General features: G+C 41.9%; 1 protein-coding gene across 3 annotated transcripts in view; it reads left to right on the top strand.

Annotated features, from left to right (window-relative positions):
- Positions 1-25,010, top strand: part of ARHGAP6 (Rho GTPase activating protein 6) — a 316,604-nt gene that overhangs the window by 155,097 nt on the left and 136,497 nt on the right. The window contains exon 1 of one of the 3 annotated variants that reach the window (XM_040056180.2): positions 1,972-2,045. The exons of the other annotated variants lie outside the window; for them this stretch is intronic. Within the exon in view, the coding sequence (XP_039912114.1) occupies positions 2,001-2,045 (45 nt within the window). The 5' untranslated portion in view covers positions 1,972-2,000. Of the gene's footprint in view, positions 1-1,971; positions 2,046-25,010 lie in introns of those variants that run through there. 3 annotated transcript variants of the gene reach the window in all.

Here is a 25,010-nt window from a genome sequence, read left to right as displayed (position 1 = left end):
GTCCTTCCCCTCTCTGGCTTCTCCCTCTAGGGCATTCTTTACCTTCCTGGCTTTTTGGCTTTTTCCCTCTCCCTAAATTACTCTGTTTTCTCAAAGTTTCACATCTCTCTCTTTGCTGGTTTGCTTCTTCTCTACCTCCTCTACTACTGGGGGTTCTGCTCTCCTCCGTACTATTATTTTCACCTCGGGGTATTTGTTAGAAACAACACCCCTGTTCTAATCCTTTTGCATTGACTGTGGTTGGAAGAAGCTGGTGATGGTACAGAGCTCGATTGTAGAAATCCTGCAAACCTCTTCCCATCTTGCTCACCTATTCTCTGTGGTTAAACCTGCAGAGCAGATAAACAAACATTGGGAATCAGAGCATATAATACATGTAGAGTTTTCCAGTTGAAAACATTTCCTTGAAATAAAAAGCAGAAATTTAGAAGGGAAAATCAGGCACTCAGGGTTTTATCTTTTTTTACCCTTTTTTTTCTGCCTACCTGCCTGGAGATTCTGATGATTTGAAGTTTGAAGTTTCTGTTGGGTGCTGCTTTCCAATACATGCTCTGCAACTGCTCAAGCATCTACCCTGCCTTGTTTTCCAGGAAGGGGAGTAGCACAGATTGTTCGCCCGAGAGACAAAAATGGACTTTATTGGTAAATGCAGATACTGTGTTCTTTGTTCACGCCAAGTTGACTGTCCATGGGAACACTTAAAGATTATTTCCTCTGCAACAGGGATTAAGATCCATGAAGATCCATAACTGGAAGCTTGTTGAGTACAGTACATCAGCATCAGAGCACATAAAAACTTTGGCTCAACTGATTCATCTTTCCAGGATGTATTTTGTGTTGTTGTACACATTTCTGTTTTTTTCTTAAAATACCTTTTCCTTTTTCCCTAAAGTAGTGTGCTACCTCTGTTTTGAGATAATGTGATGGGCTAGTAGCGTTTGCCTAGATCGCAGGTCGGAAACAGTAAAACTGATTCGTTTCTTACATGTCACGCAGTACTAGAAAAAGGCCACTTCCTCAGAGAATAAATGCAAGTAACTGGAGGGATTGATGCCCTTACCAAGATTTGTGCGGAGCATTGAAAAATTATAAAGGTGAAAGAGGGCTCAGGAAATCATGTAGCCTGGCCTAAGTTCTGCTTAGGCTCTGCTTAGCTGGGGGAGGTTTATACATTTTTAAACGCTTCCATTGATGGAATAATCTCCCCAGACAAGTCACACAGAAGTCACTGCTAATTATATAACACAGCAGAATGCAATTTTCTTTCAGAATTTGTTTGATCTTCTACAGTTTGCATAAAGGCACGTTCATAAAATAACGAATAGATCGTGACATACCATTTTGCTTTACAAAGTCTACGTGTTAAAGACTCATGAGCCAGGTCACCCAAAGCACACATTGTAAAACCATGAACAGGAGGGCCGTGTTTTATTAGTCCCTGTCTCCTTCACCTTTAGGTCCTCGCCTGCAGGACCGAGTACCTCGCCCCCAGGTGCTGCCAGGGGCCGGACCGATGTTCGCCCCGGGGCTGCGGGACGGGCCGGCCGGAGCCGCCGCTGCCGGGCGGTCGGGGCTCGGGACAGCGCCTCCACGGGCCGCCGAGCCCGGCGGGCCCCGAGCCGGCGTCGGGGTCCGCCCGGGACGGGCAGAGCCGGGACCGGAGCCGCCCCTCCGGGGAGGGCTGGCAGGTGCGCGGGGCCGAGCGCCGCGGGGAGGCACCGGCGCTGGGCGGGAGAACCGAAACCGCCGCCCCTCCGGCGGCGCCGGGAGCCGCCTCCTCCCGCTGCCGCCCGGCTCTGCCGAGGGGCTGCCGGCTCCCGCGGCGGGGTGGGGACGGCCGGGGGCGGGCTGCAGGCGGGAGGTACGAGGAGGAGCGCCGGGGGCCGGAGGCTGCCGGGCGGGAGCCCGGCGCTGCGGCGGACGGCGGGTCGGGGTCAGCGCCCAGCGCCACCGCCGCGCCGAGCGGAGGGAGCGGCGCCTCCGCCCGCCCGTTCGCGCCCATGGGGGACTCGGTGTTCGGCGAGAGGCCGGCGCTGCGCTACGCGGTGAGTGCCGGGCCGGGAAGGGGCTGCGCGGGGCCGGGGCGCACACGTGTGCCGTGGGGCGCCGGGAGCGTCCGTCTGTCCGTCCGCACAGGCGTGGAACCGCGGGTCAGGGGGAGGTGGCCGCCGTCCTGCCCCGGCGAGGACTCGATGCGCGCAGCCTGCGGGCGGGGCGCCGAGCCGGAGGCTTTCTCCCGCTTGCTGGAGATGACATAAAAAATAGAAATATTTTTAATTACTAAAGGAGAGGGCGATGCGTCGGCAGCCGGGCTGCAGGCGGCAGGAGCGGTGGCGGCGCAGCCTCTCGGCGGGGGGAGCGGGGCGCTCCGGCTTCGGGAGGCGCTCGGGGGCCCGCGGGAGCCCCGCGTCCGGCCCCGCTGGCCCCTGCTGCCGCCGCGGGCTGGGGCTGAGCCCGGCGCCGGGAGCGCTCCCGGGGGCTGGCAGCGCACCGCTCCCGACGCGGTGCACATCGTAACACCGCGCTTCATTTCATTTCCTTCACGAGAGCTGGTGCTGTTGAGGAGCCGCTGCACTTCCACCAGCCTTATTAGGAGCATTTTCTCGTTTGCTCCGGCAGAGGAGAAAAAAAAAAAAAAAAAAAAAAAAAAAAGAAAGCCGCGTAAAAACAACCAGCTGCCTCCTCTCCTGAAGTCATAAATAAACTCCAGCGCGAGTAATAGCATGCGAGGGCTGGTGCCGCTCTGGTTTGCACCCATGTCAGTGATGAATAATTTTATTGCTGTTGTTAAAGTTGTGTGGGAATTGTCAGTCGGAGCAGGCTGGGTCCTGGGAGCACGGGTGCTGGGATTAGCGGGATGGGGTGATGGATTTCTAAGTGTATCAATTACGGGATACACTGCGATGTGGTTTTTTTTTTTCCAATTGCTTGGCTTTGATTCCTTCAGCAGTGGACATGAAACTAAACTTTTTATGCACCTTTTTTTTTTTTTTTTTTCTTTTTTTTTTTTTTAAACCTTGTGCAAACAATTTGGAAGCGACTACTTCAGGTTTTTTGGGCAGCAGGTTTAATATCTGTCTCTATACATATTTTTGTACCCACTCATCTCTTGGTGTTAGTGCATTCAGCTGCCATAATAATATGAGAGTTTTTAGAGGTAATGACAAGTCAGCTAAATTAGTTAATAGGAGTAAATACTTCTGGTGCTGTGCATGAGTAGTGACAGTGATTTCACCAGGAATCTAGTTATCATACATCAAACAAATTGGAACCACTTCTTTCAACAGGGTAATGGTGCCCTGAGTACTTCGATGCGACACGTGGAGACCACTGCCAGTCACATCATGTGCTAGGGCCATGAAACTTTTATTACTTCCTGTGATTGTGCTTGTCAGTCTACCATTAACTACTAGTTGCAAACACATTGTTTCTGTCAGTTGGGTATCAGTCCTGTTTTATGCCCAGAGCCAGCAGAAGGTAGTGCATTGAATTCAGGACAGCAGGCATGCAAGGGAAAAAGAATGGCCAGCCATATCGGGTGACCATTGCCCCTTTGCCAAAACCCCTGCTCTGCTGTATATTGCAGCAAAAGGAAAACTGTGCTCCTAAGAGTGAAACTTCCAACGTACCTTTTTACTATTTTAGGATTTATTTCAATGATGAAGTAGTGACACATAGTTATGTCTTGGAGATAAGTGACATGTGTAGTTGACATTACTGGTTTGCCTGGAGAATAGGTGTCTGGATGATGTGCATTATCCATGGATAGGCTTAACATGGAGTCTTGCAAAAAACAAAGATGAGAAGAAAAGCTTGTTGACTTGATGATGAGCTAAGGCTGTAGAGCTTTCTTATATTGAGACCTTAGTAATTACCACTTAAATGTAGCAAAGTGCCATTCTCATTAAGTAATTGCGTGGTGTAAATACAAATCAAGTTCTTGGATTGTTTTGATAACTGTGAAATAAAAATTATGCAGTGTTATAGCATTTAATAGCGAATAATTTATTGGCAGAAGAAATTATAGTGATTTCTGTGGTGAGCTTCTCTTCTGATTTTCAGGACTGATAATTAAAGTTCCATGGTTTTCATAAAAGGAAGCGTCTGCACTAGCATCTTCGTTCCAATCAGCAGTGTGCTTTTGAAGGAGGTCTCCCAGTCTTCCTCAGCTGTGTGCTTTGCTTCACGTCTTGGGGTAGCCAGGGCACGGGAAACAGCATTTGTTCAGGTGGTGCTGAACTGGGGAATGTGCCCCTGGTGCTTCCCAGAGCTTGGAGGGTATTTGAGCCTCAGGACTGAGCTAGAGTCAGCTAAACTTGGAAGATTCATGTTGTTTGGGCATTCAATCCGCTGTACCATCCCCTGAGCTCTGCTATGTGCTACAGCCAGTTCAACTCAATAATGTAGCCATAAATCAACAGGGATGACACTGCCATTCTGAGGCTTCCTAGTGTGTTTGCAAGCGTAGCTTATGCAAACAGACTTAATAGCTTAATACTGTTATGTCAGTGGGTACGATCACATCACCTATAGCACATTGGATCCCGTGTGTGTGTTAAGTGAGAGTGGAATGACTGATAATTATGTCACAGTTCCATTTTGAACTCAGCGTTGGTGTTGACTTACCAAAAAACTCCACTAGGCAAAAAGGTAATAGGTAATTTTGATAAGCTTTCAGTGAAAAGTAAATTAAAAGAAACCAGCCAGTTGAAAACGAATAAAAATATATTATTAAAGGAGTAGGTGTAAAAAAACCAAACCAAACAAAAAAACCCAAGAAAAACAAACTAAAATGCAGATTAAGAGACAGTTATACTTGCATTAGATCACAGGAACTATTTGTTTTTTTCTCCTAATATCTTTTCACTAGTCCAAAGACCTCTTTTCCCTTTCTCATATATTTATATGATGTTTTTATTAAAACTTGCAGAAAGGTAGAGTATTTCATTCTTGATGCATGTTGCCTTTCAGGTTTTAGACATGGGTTAGTTACTTGCCCACTCATCTGGCTGAATTATTCCGAACTGAAAGCTCTCTTTGGTGTCGTGGTGTTTGTTACTGATATTAAGATCTCCAAATATTCCAGGAACAGTTTTCATGTAGTTTTGTTAAAAGGGATGGTCACCTTCCTGACTTGGGATTTCTTTCTGTTTGTTGCTAAATTCTTTTTTTTGTTTGTTTTCCCCATCTTAGTAGCTTTATGGGGGAACTAAAAAGCTGCTTCATGTATTTTGGCTAAAACACCAGAGATCCATGGGTTACTTGAGATGTAGAGTTTTTTATGTAACAAAAAGACTCAAAACAGCCTCAGCTCTTGCCCAATCAAGTGGCCCCTCAGTGGTTCAAAGCAGGAAGCTTGGAGAATGATCTGGTTTGGATATAGCCATTTTAATCTTCGTGTAATATCTTTAATCTTGTTTTGTCTTGAAACATTTACCAGAAGGGATTTCCCTCAAGGGAAAGGACATTTTACCCTGATGAGGAAACTCTGGCTGTCTTTCACCAGGGAATATGAGAAAATGAGGAGGAGCTGGGATTTTGGAAGTGGCTGCCATGACTTGAGGAGTACCTTGGGGAATTCATCTGAGAAGAAGATACGAGACTTTCTGGGGGCCAAAAACTGAGTCTTCTGGCATCCAGAGTGGAAGGGTTGTGTGAGTCCCTGGGCTTGGTTTAAGCTTCTGAATCTGTGGCTGATAATGAGGTCACCTCAAATTCAGACATTGGAGAATATTTTGAGAAAAGGAGGTTTTTTTCCCAGCCTCCGGCAGTGTTTGGGGCATTGTATTGTGTTTGCTCAGCCTGTGCCCGGCTGGCCCCTTGCTGGGGTGATAGACGAACTTGCTGCTCGCTCTTTAGTGTCTTAAATCCATGAGTCTGCATGGAAGGATGGAGAAAACAAAAGATGCAGTTTGCATGGGAAACTATGACACTAGCAAGCCTGCAGTGGAGGCTTTCTGGAGCACAGAGGGAGTAAAAAGAGGATAATAGATATTTTTCTTCAATATTCTGGTTGTAGTAATGCAAACTGTAGCTCATAAGAATTAGATACCAGAACAATTCAAGGTGGAATTACGAGATTGGTGGTGACACTGTAAAACTGTAAACTGGAACTGTAAAAATCTCCTTGTGAGGAGGACCCAAGCACTGACATCCTCCTGTGGGCTTGCTTGTGTTTTGCAAGAATCCGCTTTTAAAGACAGTTGCTTGCATTTCTGATTTCGGGACACTTTGCCTCATGACTTGAGCCTTCAGCCACTCATGGATTTTAACAACAAACTTACATGCCACAAGCAGGCTCATTTGTTACCATAATTGTAGGAACTCCTATAAGTAATTTATCTTACTGGACTAATAAGTGTGCTGCCTTCACCTAGACCATTTCACTGGTTTATCTCTCTTCCTGACAGGCTTGCCAGCAAGAAACAGCAAGCCCCCAGCTGGGCCAGTGTGAATCCAGATCAATCATAATGTATTTTTGTACTTAGGTTCGCTGAAGTTAAGGACAGGCTGTGGGGCTGGAAAGTAAGTTCCTGCCCACCAAAAAATCTTAAACATCTCTACTCCACAAAAGGTAGCTGCTTATTTTCTGCTGTCCTGAACACTCACAAGCAGACTTCACTTGTTCAGGAAGTTTAATTGCTCCGTAGGTGTTGTTTTCAAATTAGGGAATTTTGAAAAAAACTATCAAATTCACCAAAGAAGAGGCAATTAGCAGTAGAGGAATGGTTAAATGTCAGATTTCTGGCATCTGATTCTTGGATTTTATTTGTGAAGGACTTAGGCTCACCATGCATGTTGGATTTTTTGGAAGGAGCAATATGATTTCTGATGACTGTTGAGCCCAGTGCTTCATTCTTCATTTGGGTGAAATTCCCAGTGACAGTGGTGACTCATGCTTACACTTCTGCAACATTTGAAAGTACTTTAATTGCTAATCTCTAAAGAGCATATATAAATATAGGAAGTGAGCACTCTTTGTTGCTCAGTATGAGCACCAAGGCCAAGCTTTGATTGGGATTGATGGAATCTGAAGTGAGTCCAGCTGTTTTTTTATCTGCTCTGTAAAGTGGCCATGGGTTAATACCAAGGAGTTGGAATCCAGGGAAGACGAGGGCATGTGTGTGTCGCAGGATTTTAAAAAAAATTACAGGAAGTAAATTTCTATTCTGATCAGATTCTATTTTTTTACAGGTCTTGAAAGCCTCATGTATTCCAGGAGCTCTTCATTGTCATGTGGGATATCAATGTTCTTGCATATGCAGGAGAAAGATGGGGGGCAGGACTTGCTAGGTTAGGTGCAGAGCCACACTGATGTGGTTTTGTTAGTCTGCTCCCAGATACTGTGCAGGAATAGAAGTGGCCTAAAGTATGGTGAAAGTGGCCACCCTGTGTATAGACAGAAGTTAAAGCTTCCCTTTACTCCATTTCTCTGTCTCCAGCATAATCTCCCCCTGCAGAGCAATTACAGTGCAGCAATAGTACTTAAAGATGCTATTTAATAAAGCTCCCACGTGAGTGGGTCTTCAGGGTTTCTCTTCAGAGGGGCACACAGTCATGAGGCTCAGATGTGGTGCTGTGCTGCCCCAGGAGGGTTTGTGCTGATGCTGCTTATCCAGGAGAAGATTGAATCAACCAGCACTCGTCCTTTGCAAAGCTTCAGGGTGACGTTTTGGGCTCAGGTCTGCCTCAGCAGCAAGGTCATGTGTGGCTAAAATCAGCAACCTGTGCCTGGAATGAAGGCTAGCCATGTAGATGAAGTGCAAGATGAGGATTTCAGTCTCTGTTTTCTCCTTTTTTGGTGATTTTTGAGCAAGGCTTTTCTCTGGTCCTTTTTAAATTCTTTTCTTCCCCTGTGGAAATACTTCTCTTCCTAAAAGAACCTGTGTGTGGAAACACATGCTAGCCTTTGGAGATTGTTCAGGTGTGATGGTGGTGTGAATACAGAACTACCCTGAAGTAAAAATGTTGAATTCCACCTAGTCAATATTCCCCAGACAAGCTGATGGTTTGTATTTCAGTTCTGTTTTCCAGAAGCTTTTTGAAATTTGCAGATGTGTCTTTACACTTCTTTCAGCCTGAAGAGTGAAATAAATGGAAGATGGTTGAGGTCACAGATATATTTAGATAGTTGGTTCTACTTTTATTTATCTCCAGTTGCAAATTGGTTACCTTTTATGCGCAAATGTCTGTGTAGAACTGTGAGGAAGGAAATTTACTTACTCAAGAGATTTGTTTCTGTAGAGTTATATATAGTAAAGTAGTTTTGCTTGCTACAGATCTTCAAAATTTTATATATATGTAGACTTTACAGCTCATATGAAAATGACACCTATGGAGTACTCTGGTTTATATGTCATCAGGTGACCAGGGATTTTTGAACTTCTTTCATTTGTCTGCTAAGCACCTCTGTTGTTCACCAAGCAGTATTTCTGTGTGTGTTTGCTGCTCTTGTTCTTTACCTGCGGCGGAAATGCATCTGAACTCTTAGTGAATTGGAAAAGATGTACTCAGAGTTCAAATTCCACCATATTGCTGCCTTCCTATGACATTTGAGAATATAGAAAGACATTTCACTCCTTGGAGTGAAACGGTGTTTTCTTGTCTAGGGAATAAAGGAGGTCTGCTTGCATTGTATTGCTCACAAAAAGAATCTGACAGCCTTTCTGTAGCATGACAAGTCTACAGGGTTCACATTAACTTTCTCTAAAAGGGTGTCAAATCTTAGTGCTCCCTTGGGAGATACCTGGATCTTATCAGGTATGGCTGACTCAAAAAGAAAAATAAGGAATGTTTTTTCTTTCTAATGCTTGCTATCTAAGTGTTGTTGATAGTTCATAATTAAAAGGATTTTCTGAATATAACATCTACTGAATCAAAAAATGTTATGAATTGCTGATGGAAAATTGAATATTACAGCAGTACTCAAACAGACTGTATTTAGTGTTCAGTTGCTACAGGCAACCTAAGTAAAGTTTGGGTTTTTTAGGCTGTGGTGCCCTCAGGTATGCAGGAAGAGTAAGTGCTGATCTTAACTACCTGCAGAATAGTCTGCTGTTATTTCATACTTGGATGCTTTACATTTTTGAAGCAGGTGATTGAAGCTGTGGAGGTTATACTGGAGGCTGTTGATATTTCGTCAAACAGTTGTTTACTTCTAAATAATATCTCATACTTTTGTGCATTAGTTTGTATGAATCTGATTATCGGTCACTTGCTGTGTTGCCATGAAGATACATTATCCTATGATTTTATAACTACTATGATTCTATGTAATTATAGTAGATTAGAGCCAGTCTTCACTGTTTTTGTTTACTGTAGATGATCAATTTCTTTGAAATCAAGCATCTTGTATGGCTAAGTATACCTATGGCACCCAAACTTTGGCCCGAATGTCTTATCTCGTGAAACTTGCTGTTGTTTTCTTTTGATGTTGATAGAGGTATAATATTTGCAAAGTTTTAAGTATTTACAAAGTCAGTTGTGTTGTTTGGGGTGTCAGATTTCATGCAGAGACCTAAATTCAATGGTGTTTAATGATAACTGTTTTTCTCTTTTCCCTATTAGTTTGTAAAAGGTCCTGTTATGCTCATCTGTACGTGACTTGGCATTATGGATTCAGTATCCTTGCTGGCTGAAATTCTCATTTGTGTGATTACTGTATTTTTTCCAGCCTGGCCCTATTAATAAATATCCCGAGGCTTGCAAAGCCATTTGTTTAAACACAAACTGTGGAAAAGAATCTGAAGATCATTGTTTGATTAGGCTCGGTTAAAAACTTGGAAAGGTATTTCTGCTTTCCAGGTGGGGATTTTGAATGAGCACAGTATGCAGAGCTATCTGTATGAAAATCAAAGCAAACCCATAAACAAATTGTGCTGGAAGAAAATCATAGGTACTCGCAGCCTGGTCCTGTTCTGGCTGAAATATGTCCCAGCTCTTGAAACAGATGTGGAGTCCAGCTTTGTGCAGAGGCCACACCCTCCGTTTCCTTTGGCAAATTGTCTCACATTCCAGCGAACCTCTGGATAAAACATCCTTTAATTGGTACTGTGGCCTTAAATGTTTATTTTTTTCTCCTGTGGTAAACTGTTCTTGTCCTGTATCACTGCAGTCTGTCATTAATACTTGCGTACTGTTATTATGTATCCCTTTAAATGTCAGCTTTTGTAGCTGCACATATTGAATGTTGGAAATATTCCCAATTTCTATAAAAGTTATCTTAAATAAAAATGAGTGATTTATTTTACTGCAGAGTACAGCGCTGAGGAACTTGTGGTAGAACGTCAGAGAGGTTTTCGTGTTTGCAAGCAGAGATCTCTGTGAGTAATTGAGGGACCCCCTGGTTGGCTGGTTGCTCCCTGTCCCAGCTTCCTGTTTCTGTGGTCTCCTTTAGGAGAGCTTTCACTGCTGAGTTCACAGCCTGTTCTGGCCTCTGAGCACATCTGGACAAACGGTGGGAACAGGTGGCAGGAGAGGAAGTACATGCATGGCTTGGTTTTTAACTGGAGAGTGCACGTCTTTCAGAGCTGTAGCTGCTGAATTTCTTAGTTCTTGTGGTATCTTGCACAAGTAGAGACAGCAGCAGTGACCAGGGGCTTTTGTTTCAACCCTTGAGGAGCACATGTGAGCCTCAGGGGCTGCCTCTGCACTGGGGGATGCAGTGAGGTCTTGAGACCAGGTTCATCTCTCAGTGGTGGGTTTTCACTGGAGAGATGCACGTGTGTAGCTCTCAGCATTATTTGGGTGCCAGGCAGCACATTCTAACATCTCTGATCAGCTCAGGAGCAGGGGAGGTGCTGACCCGTGGAACCTCAAAGGCTGGATTTTGAATCTGAGCTGACTGTGGGAGGAACATGGGACATGACTGCCAGCTGTGATGTGGACCTGTGAGCAGCTGAGGACTGCACCCCTCGCTCCCAGTTGTACAGGATGGACACAAGCTCAGGTTCTCCGGGAGTGAAAACTACAATGCCACACAAGTGCATGAGTCAATCCGGCTCTCAGCATCACCTGGTAGTTTTGGATTTAAAGCCACTGGGCCTTCCAGAGGCAGTTCACGGTCCTCCTTCAGCAGAAAGGGAACTCCTGCTCAGTTGTGATTCAGGGCACACAGTTTTATCTTCTGGGCAAGGATCTTGCTGGAGCGTCATTCTGGGCAGCTTTGTTTTCTTGTGGCTGAGTGAGCCTGCAGTTGGACACTGTGCCTGGAAGAAATGAAGTTGCTAGTGATGAGCTTTGTTTTCAGTTATTGAAGACTGATACTAGGAACTTCTTTATAAATATTTGTGGGGTTGTTTTGTTTTGTTTTTGCATGTCTTACCCTGAAATGTATTCACAAGGTCCGATTTAGATTGATGTAAATCTGAAATTCAGTCTAAGGCCACAGAAGGATGGGCTAATTAAATGCAAATTTTTGAGCTTTTTTGCCCCTTACCTGTCTTCTTCCAGAATGCGTCTGCATTTTAGTCAAGATTTTCCCTGCATGAATGCACAGCCCATTTGAAGCAATGTCGAATTCTATATTTTAGGAATTTAAGATGATAAAAATGTTGCAAGAGGGCAGAATTAACCTCTGTCAGAAATACAGAGGAGAAGAAGGGTAAAAAGAGCAAACTGTGCAGTCCTCTGTACATTATTCTGTCAAATGTTTTTGTTACTTTATTTTAACAAGAAGAGTTGCTTACATTTATTTACAGAAGAAAAACTCTTGTACTTTTTGGATGCTTATCAGCTGATGATTTCCCTTCTGGCTAGCTGTATTTTTTTGAGGAGACATTCTTCCTGCTGTGAGTTCTCTAATGAACAATAGTTGTCCCACTACAGGTGATTCATGGCTTTGGAAGTGATCCTCGCAAATCTTTATTTTCTGATAGCATTGTAGTCTTGAAAGCATTTCTTTATGTGAGAAATTTGTGAGTCTCCAGTTACTGAGTCTTTCTGCACGATTTTGTTGTAGTTTGTTGTCAGTGATGCTGAATTACGTACTTTATTTCCAGAGTATATACAAGTGGCTGGAGGGTATTTAAATCCTTCAGTACTAGAACAGCATTTCTGGCCATAAGTTAAAATTGCCATAGTGTCTACTAGTCTCTAAATTAGGCTGAACTCTAGTCAAGACTGAAAAAGGTGAAGGGGACATGGTTTCTGCCCTTCCTTAAATAAAGAGTAACTGAAATGGACACAGGGAAAAAATCTGACTAGTAGCAAGCTGCTGAGTTGTTTTTATTTTTTCCTCTCTTGAGCAAAACCTCAAAGTGTTTGACAAGAAATATTATTGCCAGGAAGTCCTTCCAATTATTATCTATGTCTGCAAATAGAGTGGCCGTTCCTTTAGCTACCATGTAATATTAAGCAGAGTTTACTTGTATCTTATTATATTTTGTGCTAGTTGTTTAAATCACTTGCCCTTTATGTAGAATTCATGCCTGAAATTCCAGCTGAAGAAGTATAATTGAATTCCTTTCCTTTACTATCATGCTTCTGATGATGGTTTTTTATCTATTGCTTATTTTAGAGTTCTCTTAAATTCTTTCTCTTGCAGGAAAGTGAGAAAATGAACCATCATGAAATACAGATGCTCTGTAGATCATGCACAACACATTTTAATAAAAATACTGTGCAGAGCACATTTATCAGCCTAACTTATTCTGTATGATTTCTGGTGGAATATTTATACTTTTTAATCAACTTTATACATATTTTGCTGTTAAAATAAATACCATACATTGGCTGTTAATAACTGTTCACTTAAATGTGTGAAGCTTTGCAGATTAGACTGTCCCTTTCAGCAAAAGTCACAAGAAATAGCAAGGTTTTTCACTCCTCCCAAGCTATGCGTGTAATTTGGTAATACGCATTCTCCCAAGATAGGGTTGTTAGAGCTCAGATCTTCATGCTGTTTCCATTTCTTAATTATATTTCCTTTAATTTAGCTGGTGTCATTTTGCAAGGGTGCGGCCTTGATTTTGAAGCCTTCAATTTCAAATGAAGACCTTCAGCTGCAAAGTTTTAGAAGATTGATGTTAAAATGACTCTCTTCATTTTCCCCCATATCTTGTATAGATTGTCATTGCAGTGTGTGTGTTTGAGACACTTGTAGGTTTGATCTCGTCTAACACTGTTCCTCTCCTAAGGATGCAAGGCCAGGCACCCTCAAGTTTTCATTTTACATGGACAAATGTTTTCTTTACAGAATATATTACTGAAGTTTTCTGAGACAGTGTAGCTCTGCTCCCAAGGTCTGGTGTAAAACTTCAAAACTGAAAGCAGATTTCAGTCACTGCTTCTGAAAATGCCAGCAGTCGCATGGCTGCATGACAAGGGGTGAGGATGGTTTCAGTGTTTATGGAGCCAGATTTATAAACTGAGAAGAGCAGAGTTTGTACATAGCTTGTTCTGTAAAGCGCTTAATGCGTTTTGGTGCATTTAGAAGTAATAATGTGTAATAGAGTGTGTACGTATGTCCTTGGTTTTCACAAATAACCTTGTTATATTCTTGGTGATTCATCTCGCTGTTTTCTCCTGTGAAGCTTTTTTTCCCCACTAATGGTAATACTACTCAGTTTTCTGTTAACTCAGTAGAATTTCTATTTATCTATTAAGAATGCAAAATCAAGGGGGAAAGGGGGAGGTCACATTTGTTGTGGGATGAGTTACCATGAGGAATTAATGTCTTGCTACTTTACCTAAACTGGCCTCTCTCTATCTTTGTGGATCCCTTTTAAAGCAAGCTTGAATGCAGCTTTAACTGGGTGATCGGAGCAAGGCAACAATAAATACTCTGACTCATAACACTGCGTATTTAGGTATTTAGACATAGATTTAACTCCGAGTGCGGTTGCTCAATCTGGCTCCAAATAGGCAGACAAAGAAACAGACATTTTGATTCCATTCATCAGGCAAATGAGGCTGCTTTTACGTGAGCTTTCTTTGAATCTCCTCAAGGCTTCTCTGCTTGAAGCAGAAGTGAGTAAATGAATGGCTCTGTATTCCCTGTCACCCTTATGACACAAATTCTTTGCATTTTGGAGTCCTTTTTGTCCATGTTGAGCCGCACACAGTTTTGATGATCCCAGCCTTATGAGTGGTGCTTTCAGCTTCTGTGATGGTTATAAGTAAGCAAATAAGTGAATACTGAAGATTAGGGCTATCCTAACCTGCTCAGAGCTACAGGAGTGTTCACACTTGTTTCAAACAAGAGAAGTAAAGTGGTGTTTGGGTGGGCATTGTAGATACAGTCCTACTCATGGTGTAGCTGGATGTCTTCCTGAGCTCCATTCCTGCTGCCAGCGTACACCAGTGTTTGGTGCACACTCTGAGTAACACTTTAAAAGGATTGAAACTGTGTTGACACTCAAAAAAGGGCTGAAGAACACCTTGTCCTCCAGTGTTCAGTGAATCCTGAGTCTTGTCAACTACTTACCAATGTCTTGGTTTTCATTAGTCTTGGGAGTTGATAGGTCCCCAGACTTCAGCTGCAGCTTTTGTTTGCTCACTGAAGCATCAGCATCACTGAAGAGCAGCATTTGAGGCTGAATTACACATTCTTATAAACAGCCCTGCTGACATACCCATGTAAGTGAAGGCCAAACCATCATGTTAGCAAGGAGCAATGCTCAAATGATGTATTTTTGGGGAAAAAAAAGATCCTTGTAATCACAAGCTTGTCTGCTTTCTGTCTTTCTCTTTGTATATTACAATGTATTAGTTGCATATGTTTTTTATCATGTTCTTATATTCTCTGCTGAAAGTATTCACTTCACATTATCCACAAGATTACCCAATCACCGCATCACAGTTGGTTTTTAACAAAAGCTATTGGTGTGAATGGCCACCACATGGGAGGGGTGAGCAAGGCTTGCTGTTTGGCCTCCTGACATTGCAACAAAGCTTGTTCACGCTTACTAGAAGATGCTTAAGTTACCTTGCCAAAACTAAGTTCAGCTATCCATTTAAGAACGTTTCCTTTATGAGTACAGTCATTTCTTGTATCTTGTGAAACAGCAGCCTGCCATGTTCTGATGCAAGCTTGGATTTACTGTTCTAGTGCCCGGTTGTGAGTATGGACCGTTGTGGTATTTTCTGTGTTGGTATTACTGAAACCTCACCTGTGAGTTTTTGCACGATTACTTCTCGGAATTCCTTTTCCTTAAAAATCTTCTTTTTCCAGTGTTAACTTTCATCAAATAAGAAGAAAGAAGAAAAAATTTGCAGCAGAAGTAATTGTGTTAGTTATGGAATTGAACAATATACCAACTTGGAGCAAAAGAGAAGGGCCCAGATACATGCATTAGTAAAGCAGAGGTGAATGTGCAGTAATTGCACTTATGCACTTTTACTTATAGCTGTGCTTGCAGGAGGGTGCCTCTTCTGCAGCACATAGGCTGGATCTGAGGCATAAAAATAATTCATCCAGAAGTTTCTGAGGTCCTTTATTAGCTTTGACATTTTGCTTTCTGGTGCCTTCATTTGATGCTCATGTGTGTTTTCTCTATATCAGGATCAAAACCGTGTCTGCCATTTAACTTTATTCTGGGGGATGTGTGTGAAATGATCCTGCCTCTTAGTCAGGAGTGTTTGGGAGTCTCCCTGCTCACTTATACTTTCCATGGTAAAGGTAAATTTATGTATGTATGTAAATTTAAATGTATTTACAGGTATGTAAATTTAAATGTATTTAAATTACTTCCCAGATGACCTCTGCAACATGTACTTTTAGTCTTACTAAAGCCTCTGTAGGTTTGAGCATCAAGGAAAACAAGGGAAAAAAGAAATAGCAGCTTTTGTGGAGTTCTCTTAAACATGTGCACGCCCCCCCATTGCTTTGGTACACATCGTCCACCCATTTGTAGTAGGTTTAGATTGTTTTTATATTGTCCACTTACTCTGTTTCCTGGAGACTCAAGAAATTTAGCACTGCAGAGAGACTGGAGGAAATGATCTCTAGACTGACTCTATTAATTATTGTTCTTCTGAGAATCCACTTCTTCTTCAAAGAAAATAGTAATAACAGAGAGAAAAAGCACTCTGGAAACATGCTAGTGCAATTAATACTTACACGTTTGGCAAATTTGGGGATTGCTTCTTTCCCCAAAGGTTTCAAAGAAGTATATTTGTTCTACTGTATTGTTACTTTTTACAAGAAAATCAGTCTTTGAGGCTGTAACACTTCATAACTGCTTGAAACTGTAAAGTGATTTCTTGGGAAGGAAAGTACTTGAAAAGTTAGCAGAATTTGCCTTAGCCAGTATCAGAGAATATAAGAATTTTGGGACCTCCTGAGCTGTGGATCCCTGCCCCTTACTGTTGCACACAGCTGTGTGTAATCTCTTAGATAAACACAGCAGGGTCTGTGTCTCAGAAGTTGGATGTTTTTTTCAGTTCACTCCTTCAGCTACAAGGCTCTTCCAGGGCCCTGTGACCAACTTTTTGTATTGCCTTTAAATTTATTCTTGGGGCAACGTGAATATATGAACTTTTAGTTGAAAATGCACTTTTGCTGGCCTGTTAGGTTCCCTCCTTCATTTCGTTTTGCCTGTGGAAGGGTTGCTGGCTCTGCTGTGAGGGACACCCTTATTCCATGTCTCTGCCTAGAAATTGTCCTCTGCATTTGTTGCCTTCTTCAGAGATGAACTTCACACACAGTGGGGAAAGAAAATGTGAGAGTAGAGTGACAGGAGCTCATTTCATGGCCTGAAGTCAGAGGGAAAATGTCCTCTGTCATGATCCTTCCTCACGCCGACTATAAATGGAGCCCAAGCTTAGCAGCTGACATCAACGTTGCACTATTCTTCATTTAGATGAATAACGCCCTTGGCAACCTTTTCAGCTCATGGCTTTGCTTTTTTCTTTTTATTTTCCATTTTTAAAATAGTTGCCTTAATCAACTTTATTCTGCACTCCCTTAGTTAGGAAGAATCGTCCTCCCAGAGGCTGTGATGTGCTGCCTCTGCAGGCGGAGGAGAAGAGGGAAGCCAAAGACATACCTCATCTTTCTCATTCTGCTGCAGTTTCTGTGTCTGTTAATGGTGCTTGGTTTTGGGGACAGAAAAGGGAGAGGTGGAGTTGGGAGATAGCAAACTGAAGATAATAGGGGACGAAAAGGAGGAGAAATTGCAAAGTACTGATGAGGAGGGGACAGATGAGGTGACCCTGCTGCTGTTGAGTCTGGCAGCCAGCCCACAGCCCAGGCACTGATCCCTTGCAGCTGCTGCAGCCCCCTGGCTTCTGCCAGTACCTGTGGCATGGCCCAGGGGGTATAAACACTCCTGGCACTTGGAGTAGCAACTGTGGAAGAAGCTCCTAGGTGTGTCCCTGCCGCATTAAACCACAATAGGTGAAGCAAACGTTCATTACAGTGGGCAAACCCTCTGCTCATAGGAACAGATTCCTTTTGTTTGCACCACTACTCCTGTGACAGTAACTCATTTTTGTAGCTTGATTTTGAGGAAACCTTGAACTTCTACATTTCATTATCAGTGGTTATAGATATGTTGTCAATGGGAAAAACACATGTCTGCCTGGAACTTATATCGGTGTTTGAGAAAGATGACCTCACCAACTTAAATAATGTGAACTTTTTGCCAAACTCTTGAAAACCGAAAATGTAAGACTAAAAAGTCAGAACAGTACATACTCTTTAAAGAGAATCTATTATGAACCTATTTATTTTTAAAAATAAATAAATATTTTTAAAATTCATATTGGCTTTTTTCCTCTCTTACATGGCTACTATTAGGATTTAAGATCATTATCTTGTGCTAAGCAGTGGCCCTTTGTGCAGGCTTACCAGGGATATATTGCATTTTCTGGGGGAAATGTAATCCATGCTTGTAAAATTTTATGGATGATGTTCCATTAAGTAAAGGTGTCCTTTTTGCTTGTTGAGAATCTGAACGGGGTGAAGGATGAGCAGATCTATGTATGCCTCATTGTTTGAAGTGTAAGTGTGCCAGATCTCTCCTACATAATTTTCCCCCAGGGCTGTAAAGTTTTAGTAGCATTTAGCAAAATGTTAAAAGGAAATATGTGCCAGTATGATTTTAAGGACAGCATAAGGCATTTGGAAGTGGTGACTCATGCAAAGTGTTAATAAATACAACTGTACTCAAGTACTTAAAGCTGCCTTTGTTACACTACAAAGGTGAGAGGTGCTTCTGAAATGCCAAATTAAGAATAAATTGTCTTCAAACTTGTCCGTCTGTAAACATATGTCTAATAATGATAAAAATCTTTCGTTAGGTCAGACTGGCTCATTCTCTCACATTTTTTTGATAGACGGGATCCACAAACTTAAGATTTTTTAAAATCCATTACAAAGCTTATGAATTTTTAAATTTTCCTGTCATTCAGATTACTTTAGAAATGGATTATGGGTGAATATTTTATGAAATACATAGCAGTGTTAGTTGTGGTTCCCAGCCTGTTCACACAGTGCCAGACTGGCCTGGGAGTGATGAGAAGGTTATCCAGTTGCTGGTTGCCTGGAAGGCATCCTGCTTGATGGGATGAACAAGTGCACAGGTCCCTGCTCCTTGTCCTGCTTTACCTTATCTGGGCAGGTTTGATAGGTGAGGTGCAGTGAGATGGTGTTAGGGGTCTGCTGCAGATTCCAAGTTCAGCTTTTGTGTAGAAGTCAATGTTGCTAGAGAAGGAAATACTACTGGGAGATCCATATCTATGGGAAACTTTTAGTCCTTGGAGAAGATGCTATTAATAATGATAGCAAGGATATTTCTGGATGTAGTAGTCAACATATTTCTTCTCCTAATAGTTACTGAATGAAAAGATCACTCCATTTCAGGCTTGGCTTTGGTATGTAGAAATGACCTTATGGAAGAGCTGACTATGAAAACAGCTCTGGAACAAATGCTGACAACTTAGCCAATTTCAAATGGAATTTGAAAAAAAAAATGCAGATAATAAAGTTAAGGGAATTAATTAACTAAACTGAAGAGATCAGGGGACAGTTAATTTTTTTTTACTCCTGAAAACAAAGTCCCCAAACTGTCAGAACCACACATAAAGGATTCTATTAGAAGTGGAAATGTCCAGTTAACTGCCTCAGAATAAAAGGTAAGCAGAGATCCTGCAAACAAAGAAGGCGAAGGCTTCTGTGCAGATTGTGAAAGGTCAAGCTGAGTTCTTTGTAGAGGAAGCTGATGCGAATAAAATACGTCTTTCAGGACAGAACCAGGGACTGAAATGAAGCCATGATGCATTGAATAAGTGGTATACCTTAAAAATAATGTAGAAATTATCTCAAAAGGAGTTATTTTCTACCTCCACTCTCAATAGAGTGGTTATGTTGGAGGTGCTGTATTAAAGCCTCTGCAAGGTTTGTGTTGGCTGTGTCATCAGCTCAAAATAGGGTAGGGGCTGATGCATAAACTTTAAAATCTGATCTCAAGCATTTTTGATAGCTCAGTCCTTCCATAGCTCCTCACATATGACTGGAGAATAACAAATATATTTTTTTCCTGTTAAAAAGAAGCAAAAATCGGACTTGAGTACCTATAGATTGGTTATTCTGACATTTATTGCAAGAAAGACTTTAGAACAAAAAAGTCATTAAAAACAAGGAATAATGATGAAAAAGGAGGGGAAGATGAAGCATAATTTTACCATAGCCAGATTGTGCAGAATAGTTTGATGGTTTTTCTTGACAGTTGTTGCGTTTCTGAAAAGTATGGTATTCTTTCCTTTTATTTCTTTTCTAGCCACAAGCCTTGTATTTGGTGTTAGATTTCTGGTATAGAAAGAAAAGTGTTTCTAGCATTGCAAAGAGCCGTGATACAGTTTCACTGGGAATATGAGTACATTTCCAGTGCCCTGTGTTCAAGAAAGATGAATTAATTTCTGGACAAATTGTGTGAAAACAGTTAAGGAAATAGAGGTATTTTCATCTTGAGGACTGAAGGAGAATAATGTTGCTTAGCATAGAGAAAGGGAAGATGAGAAGGGTGCGAGTATTGTCAATGATGCATCAAGGGAATAAACAGAAAAGAAAGAATTCTTTCCGTTAAAGCACAGCTATGAATCATAAACTAGGCATAAATAAACTCAGGTTGGCAATTAGGAGCTTATTCCATACAAGCAGGGTGTTTCTTGAATAGCCTCTCAGCTGCTGCTCACCTTTCTCTTGTCACATCCTCTCATTAAAAATGTTGACTGAAATAGGAAATACTTCTGCCCAGGATTCATGGGGTCCACAAGAAATATTGGTTTTCACAGAACAACTATTTCATATTAAAAAAAGTTGCATTGAGGAATTTGTGGCGGGTTTTGTGTGTAAGGAGTACTAGTGTTGTATGTATCTGTTCAGAGGCTTATATTCCACGTGGAATAAATGAAGAGTAGAGCTTTGTGTATCCATGGAGACAAAACGTGCTGGAAGACATGAAAACTGAAAAAGTTAGAAGATATTTTCATCTCTCGGATTTTTTACTATGGAATGTATTTATGATGGGGACAGATCCAATGTACCAATTGGTCTTCTGGGCTTTAAAGTACGTTAATATCACAAAGGCATGAAATGCAGAACTGAAGTCAGCAAAGATCGGTAATCAAGTGCATTAGGAAAATGAAGATTCAGCTTTAGTTTCACTGTGGCAGAAAAAACTCGGTGTAATTTCAGTTATTTAATCCAATTCCATTTTCCCCATTTTTTTCTTTTCCATTTGTAGTGTAATTTTAAATTATTCCTATATTTTATAATTTATTCTAAGGTTTCTGCCAAGCGGCAGAAATGTCGCTCAGCCATCCCTTCCCTGCTGGTGAGGGATGAGATGATGGGTTTGCCCCCATGTGTCTGGGGACAGGGCATGGTTTGATTCTCATAAAGGGATGGAGAAGAGCCCTGGGAAGCGCTTGCAACCCAGTCTAGCAAATATGTGAGGGTTGGGTTGTTGTTTTTTTTTTTTTTAAGACAGAAGCTATGCAGCCTTAAAAGGACTTGTTTAAATTTTTGTGTGTGTGCTGAGTATGTTGAGTTTGTAAGGAGCCAGCGATTCTTGCATCCTTTTAAAGTGAAAATTATAGAATGCTTCACATTCTGTTTGTCACCAAAATGCAGATTTCTATCTCTCACTATGAGTAGAATCATAAAAGCAATTTTAGTGAGAAACAGCGTGAGGACTGTTTTGATACTTTGCTACTTAAAAATGGGTCAGGAGGCCAGGATTTGCTGGCTTCCAACAGCCTTTACACAGTGCAGTCAGAAGAAACCCCCTTTCTTCCCCTCCCCTTCCCCCTGCAAATCTAAACAAGTCCTTTTAAGGCTATATGGGAAAGATGGCTGATAGCTATGGATATAGGTGCTATATAAATCATTAAATAATAGGAGGAGTACTGGAATAAAATGGAAACCAGACACAGCAGCTGAAATGCAGAGCTCTGTAAAAGTTAGCAAGATGTTTGATGCGCATCTGGGCTTCTTTGCCTTCAAATTGTTTTCAAGTGGTTGGGGAGGGTGTGGCTTGTGTCTGTTGTACATACCTAGCTGAGCTAGGGTATTGAAGCATCTCAGTTATTGGCGTCCAAGAATTACTAAAGACTGAAGCAAAGAAGGCTTTTTGGATTTCAGCATATGTGGTTTGCTAATGGGAGCTGAGTGGTGGAATACTCAATCTGCCTGTCATTTTTTCAGTGTGCTTCTTTAGGTTACAGTTATTATGTAGAATGTAAATCCTGTGAGCCTTTGAACAAAGTGAGAAATGGCGTTGCTGCTTTGGAACAACTTCATTCTTTTCTACGTGCCTTACATTTCTGCCTTTTCCCACATGGAGCTGTTGAAATTAAATTGGGCACTCCAGCTAATTGTCCTCCCACCAGGCACTGTGCTTCACTACACTTACAATAATACATTTAACATTTAATGCTCTCACCAGTGTGTGGTTTTATTATGAAATGTATGTTGGGTTGATGGTCAGGAGGTGCTTGGCTTTTCAAGCTGATAGAGCAATCTTTTCTTTATCCTATTCTAAACTGTATTAATTTGGGTATTAAGATGGGTTTGATGCAGTATCACTTAGATTAGCAAAACGTTAAAATAATTCCTGTAAATCAAATCCCTTAATGCATCTTCAGATCTGTGAAACCTCTCTGGAATGGCCTTGGCTTAGCCAAGCTTCTCTCTAGTATGGGCAGTAGGCTGTGAGTGTGATCTGGTTAGAAATAAATGTAGTGCAATAAAGTCTATCCTGAAAAAATTCTTGGCATTGTTTCTTATATATGTAGAACTTCTAAAACAGTTGATTTCTGTGTGGCTTGTGGAGTACTTCTGTCTGCAAGACTCTGATCCTAATCCCTTTAACATGAATGGGAGTTGTTTCTTCTCTCACTGTTTCTTCCCCCCCAGATAGTGCTGGTATGTCAGACACTCCAGCACAGCTTAAGCATTTCCAAGTGTCTATTTTACATCTGGAAATGGCTTTATTACCAGACTTTGAATAGTGTCTCTCTAACTGGGCATTGTCTCCGTTTGTAAACATCATGACACAGAGGGCAGAACAACCTTTCCTACTTTATAGTACTCCTCAGTATTTTTATTGACAATAAATATTAGCACGCCTCGGCGGTACAGGATGCAGCTAAATCCAGTTGTGGATAAATGCTTGCTAACCTGACAAGTTCATTTACCTCTGTTGGTAAGGAACACTAGGCATAAATAACTTGAGGTATCCTTTCAGGTTGTCTTCTCCTTAACATTGAGTCAACTTGTACAGCTGATGCTGTTGTGACATCATCAAAAGTAATATGTCCCATTTGTCATGGAGTGTGCAGTTAGCCAGTTCTGCGCATTTGAGTCCCGTTCTGTGGGAAAATGTGCTCAGGAGACGCTGAGCTGGGACAGAGCTTTTGTGAAAAAGCATCCTGGCAAGAAGGCAAGAGACTTGATCTGGGCAGCGCTGTTCCTCACTGAGTGTCAGTATCAGAGGGATGCCAGGATTTGTGGGTTTTGAATGGAGCTGCCCATCAACAGCCCTGGGTCAGAATGGAAGATACCCCTCCCCTATGGAGGAATTTCAAGGCAGTGAGACGAACAAAAGCTCCTCAAAGGAAGAAATGGTCTGACTTTATTGCTTTGTGACTTTAGAAAATGTCAGGTTTTATTTTGAGAATTGCTTTGTTTGGTTTGCAGGAAGAGACCAGGATGTTTCCTTGGATTTCTTCCCTAGACACACAGTCTTGGGCAACTTCGCATTCATGTTTGAATGTAAATTATTGGAGTCAGTCTCATCATTGGCATGAAATAGTAAAATAAAATCTAAGTGAGATGGATTTCTTTGAAACCGAAAAGGTTATTAGCTTATTAATTTCATGCAATTTGGTAAATAGTTACTCAGACAAATGTTTTTATAATGTTCTTTCTTAATTTTTTTTGTTTGTTCTCTCAAGGAGAGCTCCTGCTTTTGGCAATGATTTTCACTGGCTGCATGTAGATGAAATACAAGTGTGCAGCCAGCACGCTTTCATGTGCTGCATAATGAAAAAAAAGTGTGCTATCATTTCAAATTATGAAGAAATTTGTTTTCATAAACTTTTCAATATTCTCTGTGGTGTAATTATTTAACACAGTAGGTACTTTTTATTTCAATATACTAATTAGCATGTTAATAACTTTCAAAATTCAAGACTGGCAGTGAAGGCTTGGGGAAAATAGCATAATGTACTAATTTGGGGTTTTTTTAAGTATTATTTTGCCACTTATTCTCTCAGATGGTTGCTTAGCTACTGTTGATAAAAGTTTCTGTTCATCTGAGAGAAGAAATTTTGTGGAGTTAAAACAGTTTTTACTTCTGTGAAGGAAGAAGAATGAAGGTAATGACTCCTGAGTCTCCTGATAAAACTTCAGTGACTGACACTGTCAGTGTAAGAATCCCATATTTCTTTATATGCATTCTTACTCATTTCACAAGTGCTAGTATGACTTATCTTCTGTCTTTATTTTTTACAGAATTAGAGAATAATTAAGATTGGAAGAAGAATTCCTTGGGATACCATCTAGTCCAATGCTTTGTTCAGATCGTGGTCAGCTACAGCCGCTTGCTCAGGCCTCTGTTCAGTTTTACTTTGGGCATCTTCAGAGGCAGACACTACACAGTCTGTGTGGGCATCCACGCCAACATTTGATGCTCTCGCTGTAGAAGTTTCTTCCTATGTTTAGAGTGGAATTTCAGCCTATGCCCACCATCTCTTGTCCTGTGACTGGCCATCAAAGAGAAGAATCTGTACTCCCTTCCTTCTTCAGGTATTTCTACAGATTGATCAGACCCTTTCAAGGCATCTCTTCTCCAGCTCTCTCAGCCTTGCCTTGTATGAGAGTTGCTCCCATTCCTTAATCATCTTTGTGGCCCTTTGCTGGAGAACTTGCTCCAGTAACTGAGTCCTTGTCTCTCTTGTATTGGGGAGCCCAGAACTGGATCCCCCATTCCAAGTGTGTCTCAGCCATGCTGAGCAGAGGGGAAGGATCCTTTCCCTTGACCTGCTGGTGCCACTTTGTTTAATGCAGCTTATGCAGCATAGGAGGCTGATGACCTTCTTTGCTGTGAGGGCACATTGCTGACTCTTGTTTTCTGGCTATATTTGGCTCATATGCTGAGCAGTTCTTGCTTTGCACCCATTTCCCTAGAGGTCTGGCAGGTCAGATGTGATGTGGGTCTGAGGGGTGACCTTCTCCCTAGGTTTGTGTGCCTTTGTGCAGCATGCTTGCCTGGTCCTGCAGGCAGCAGAGGCAATCGACACGCCCAATTCAAGCAGCATTTGACGTCTGCAGCTGGCTTGGGAGCCTCATGATGGCGGCTGGAAATGACTGCAGTGACCTGCAGGATTCCCAGGCCTGGAATCAATACCAAGTAGTCTGGTCACACATCATGGACAAGAGTACATGGGCTTGGTTCTGCATTGAGCTTTCTCTGTTGCAGGTAGTTTTGTGTCTTACCTTACACAGAAGTGTGAGCTAGTATCTGAAAGGTTTTAGCACAGAGAGAAATGGTCTTGTCCTCTAA

This window comes from Hirundo rustica, chromosome 2 (assembly GCF_015227805.2).
Source record: "Hirundo rustica isolate bHirRus1 chromosome 2, bHirRus1.pri.v3, whole genome shotgun sequence".
Taxonomy (NCBI): domain Eukaryota; kingdom Metazoa; phylum Chordata; class Aves; order Passeriformes; family Hirundinidae; genus Hirundo; species Hirundo rustica.
The sequence above is the reverse complement of the archived record's forward strand: the minus strand, read 5'-3'. Positions and strand labels throughout refer to the sequence as shown.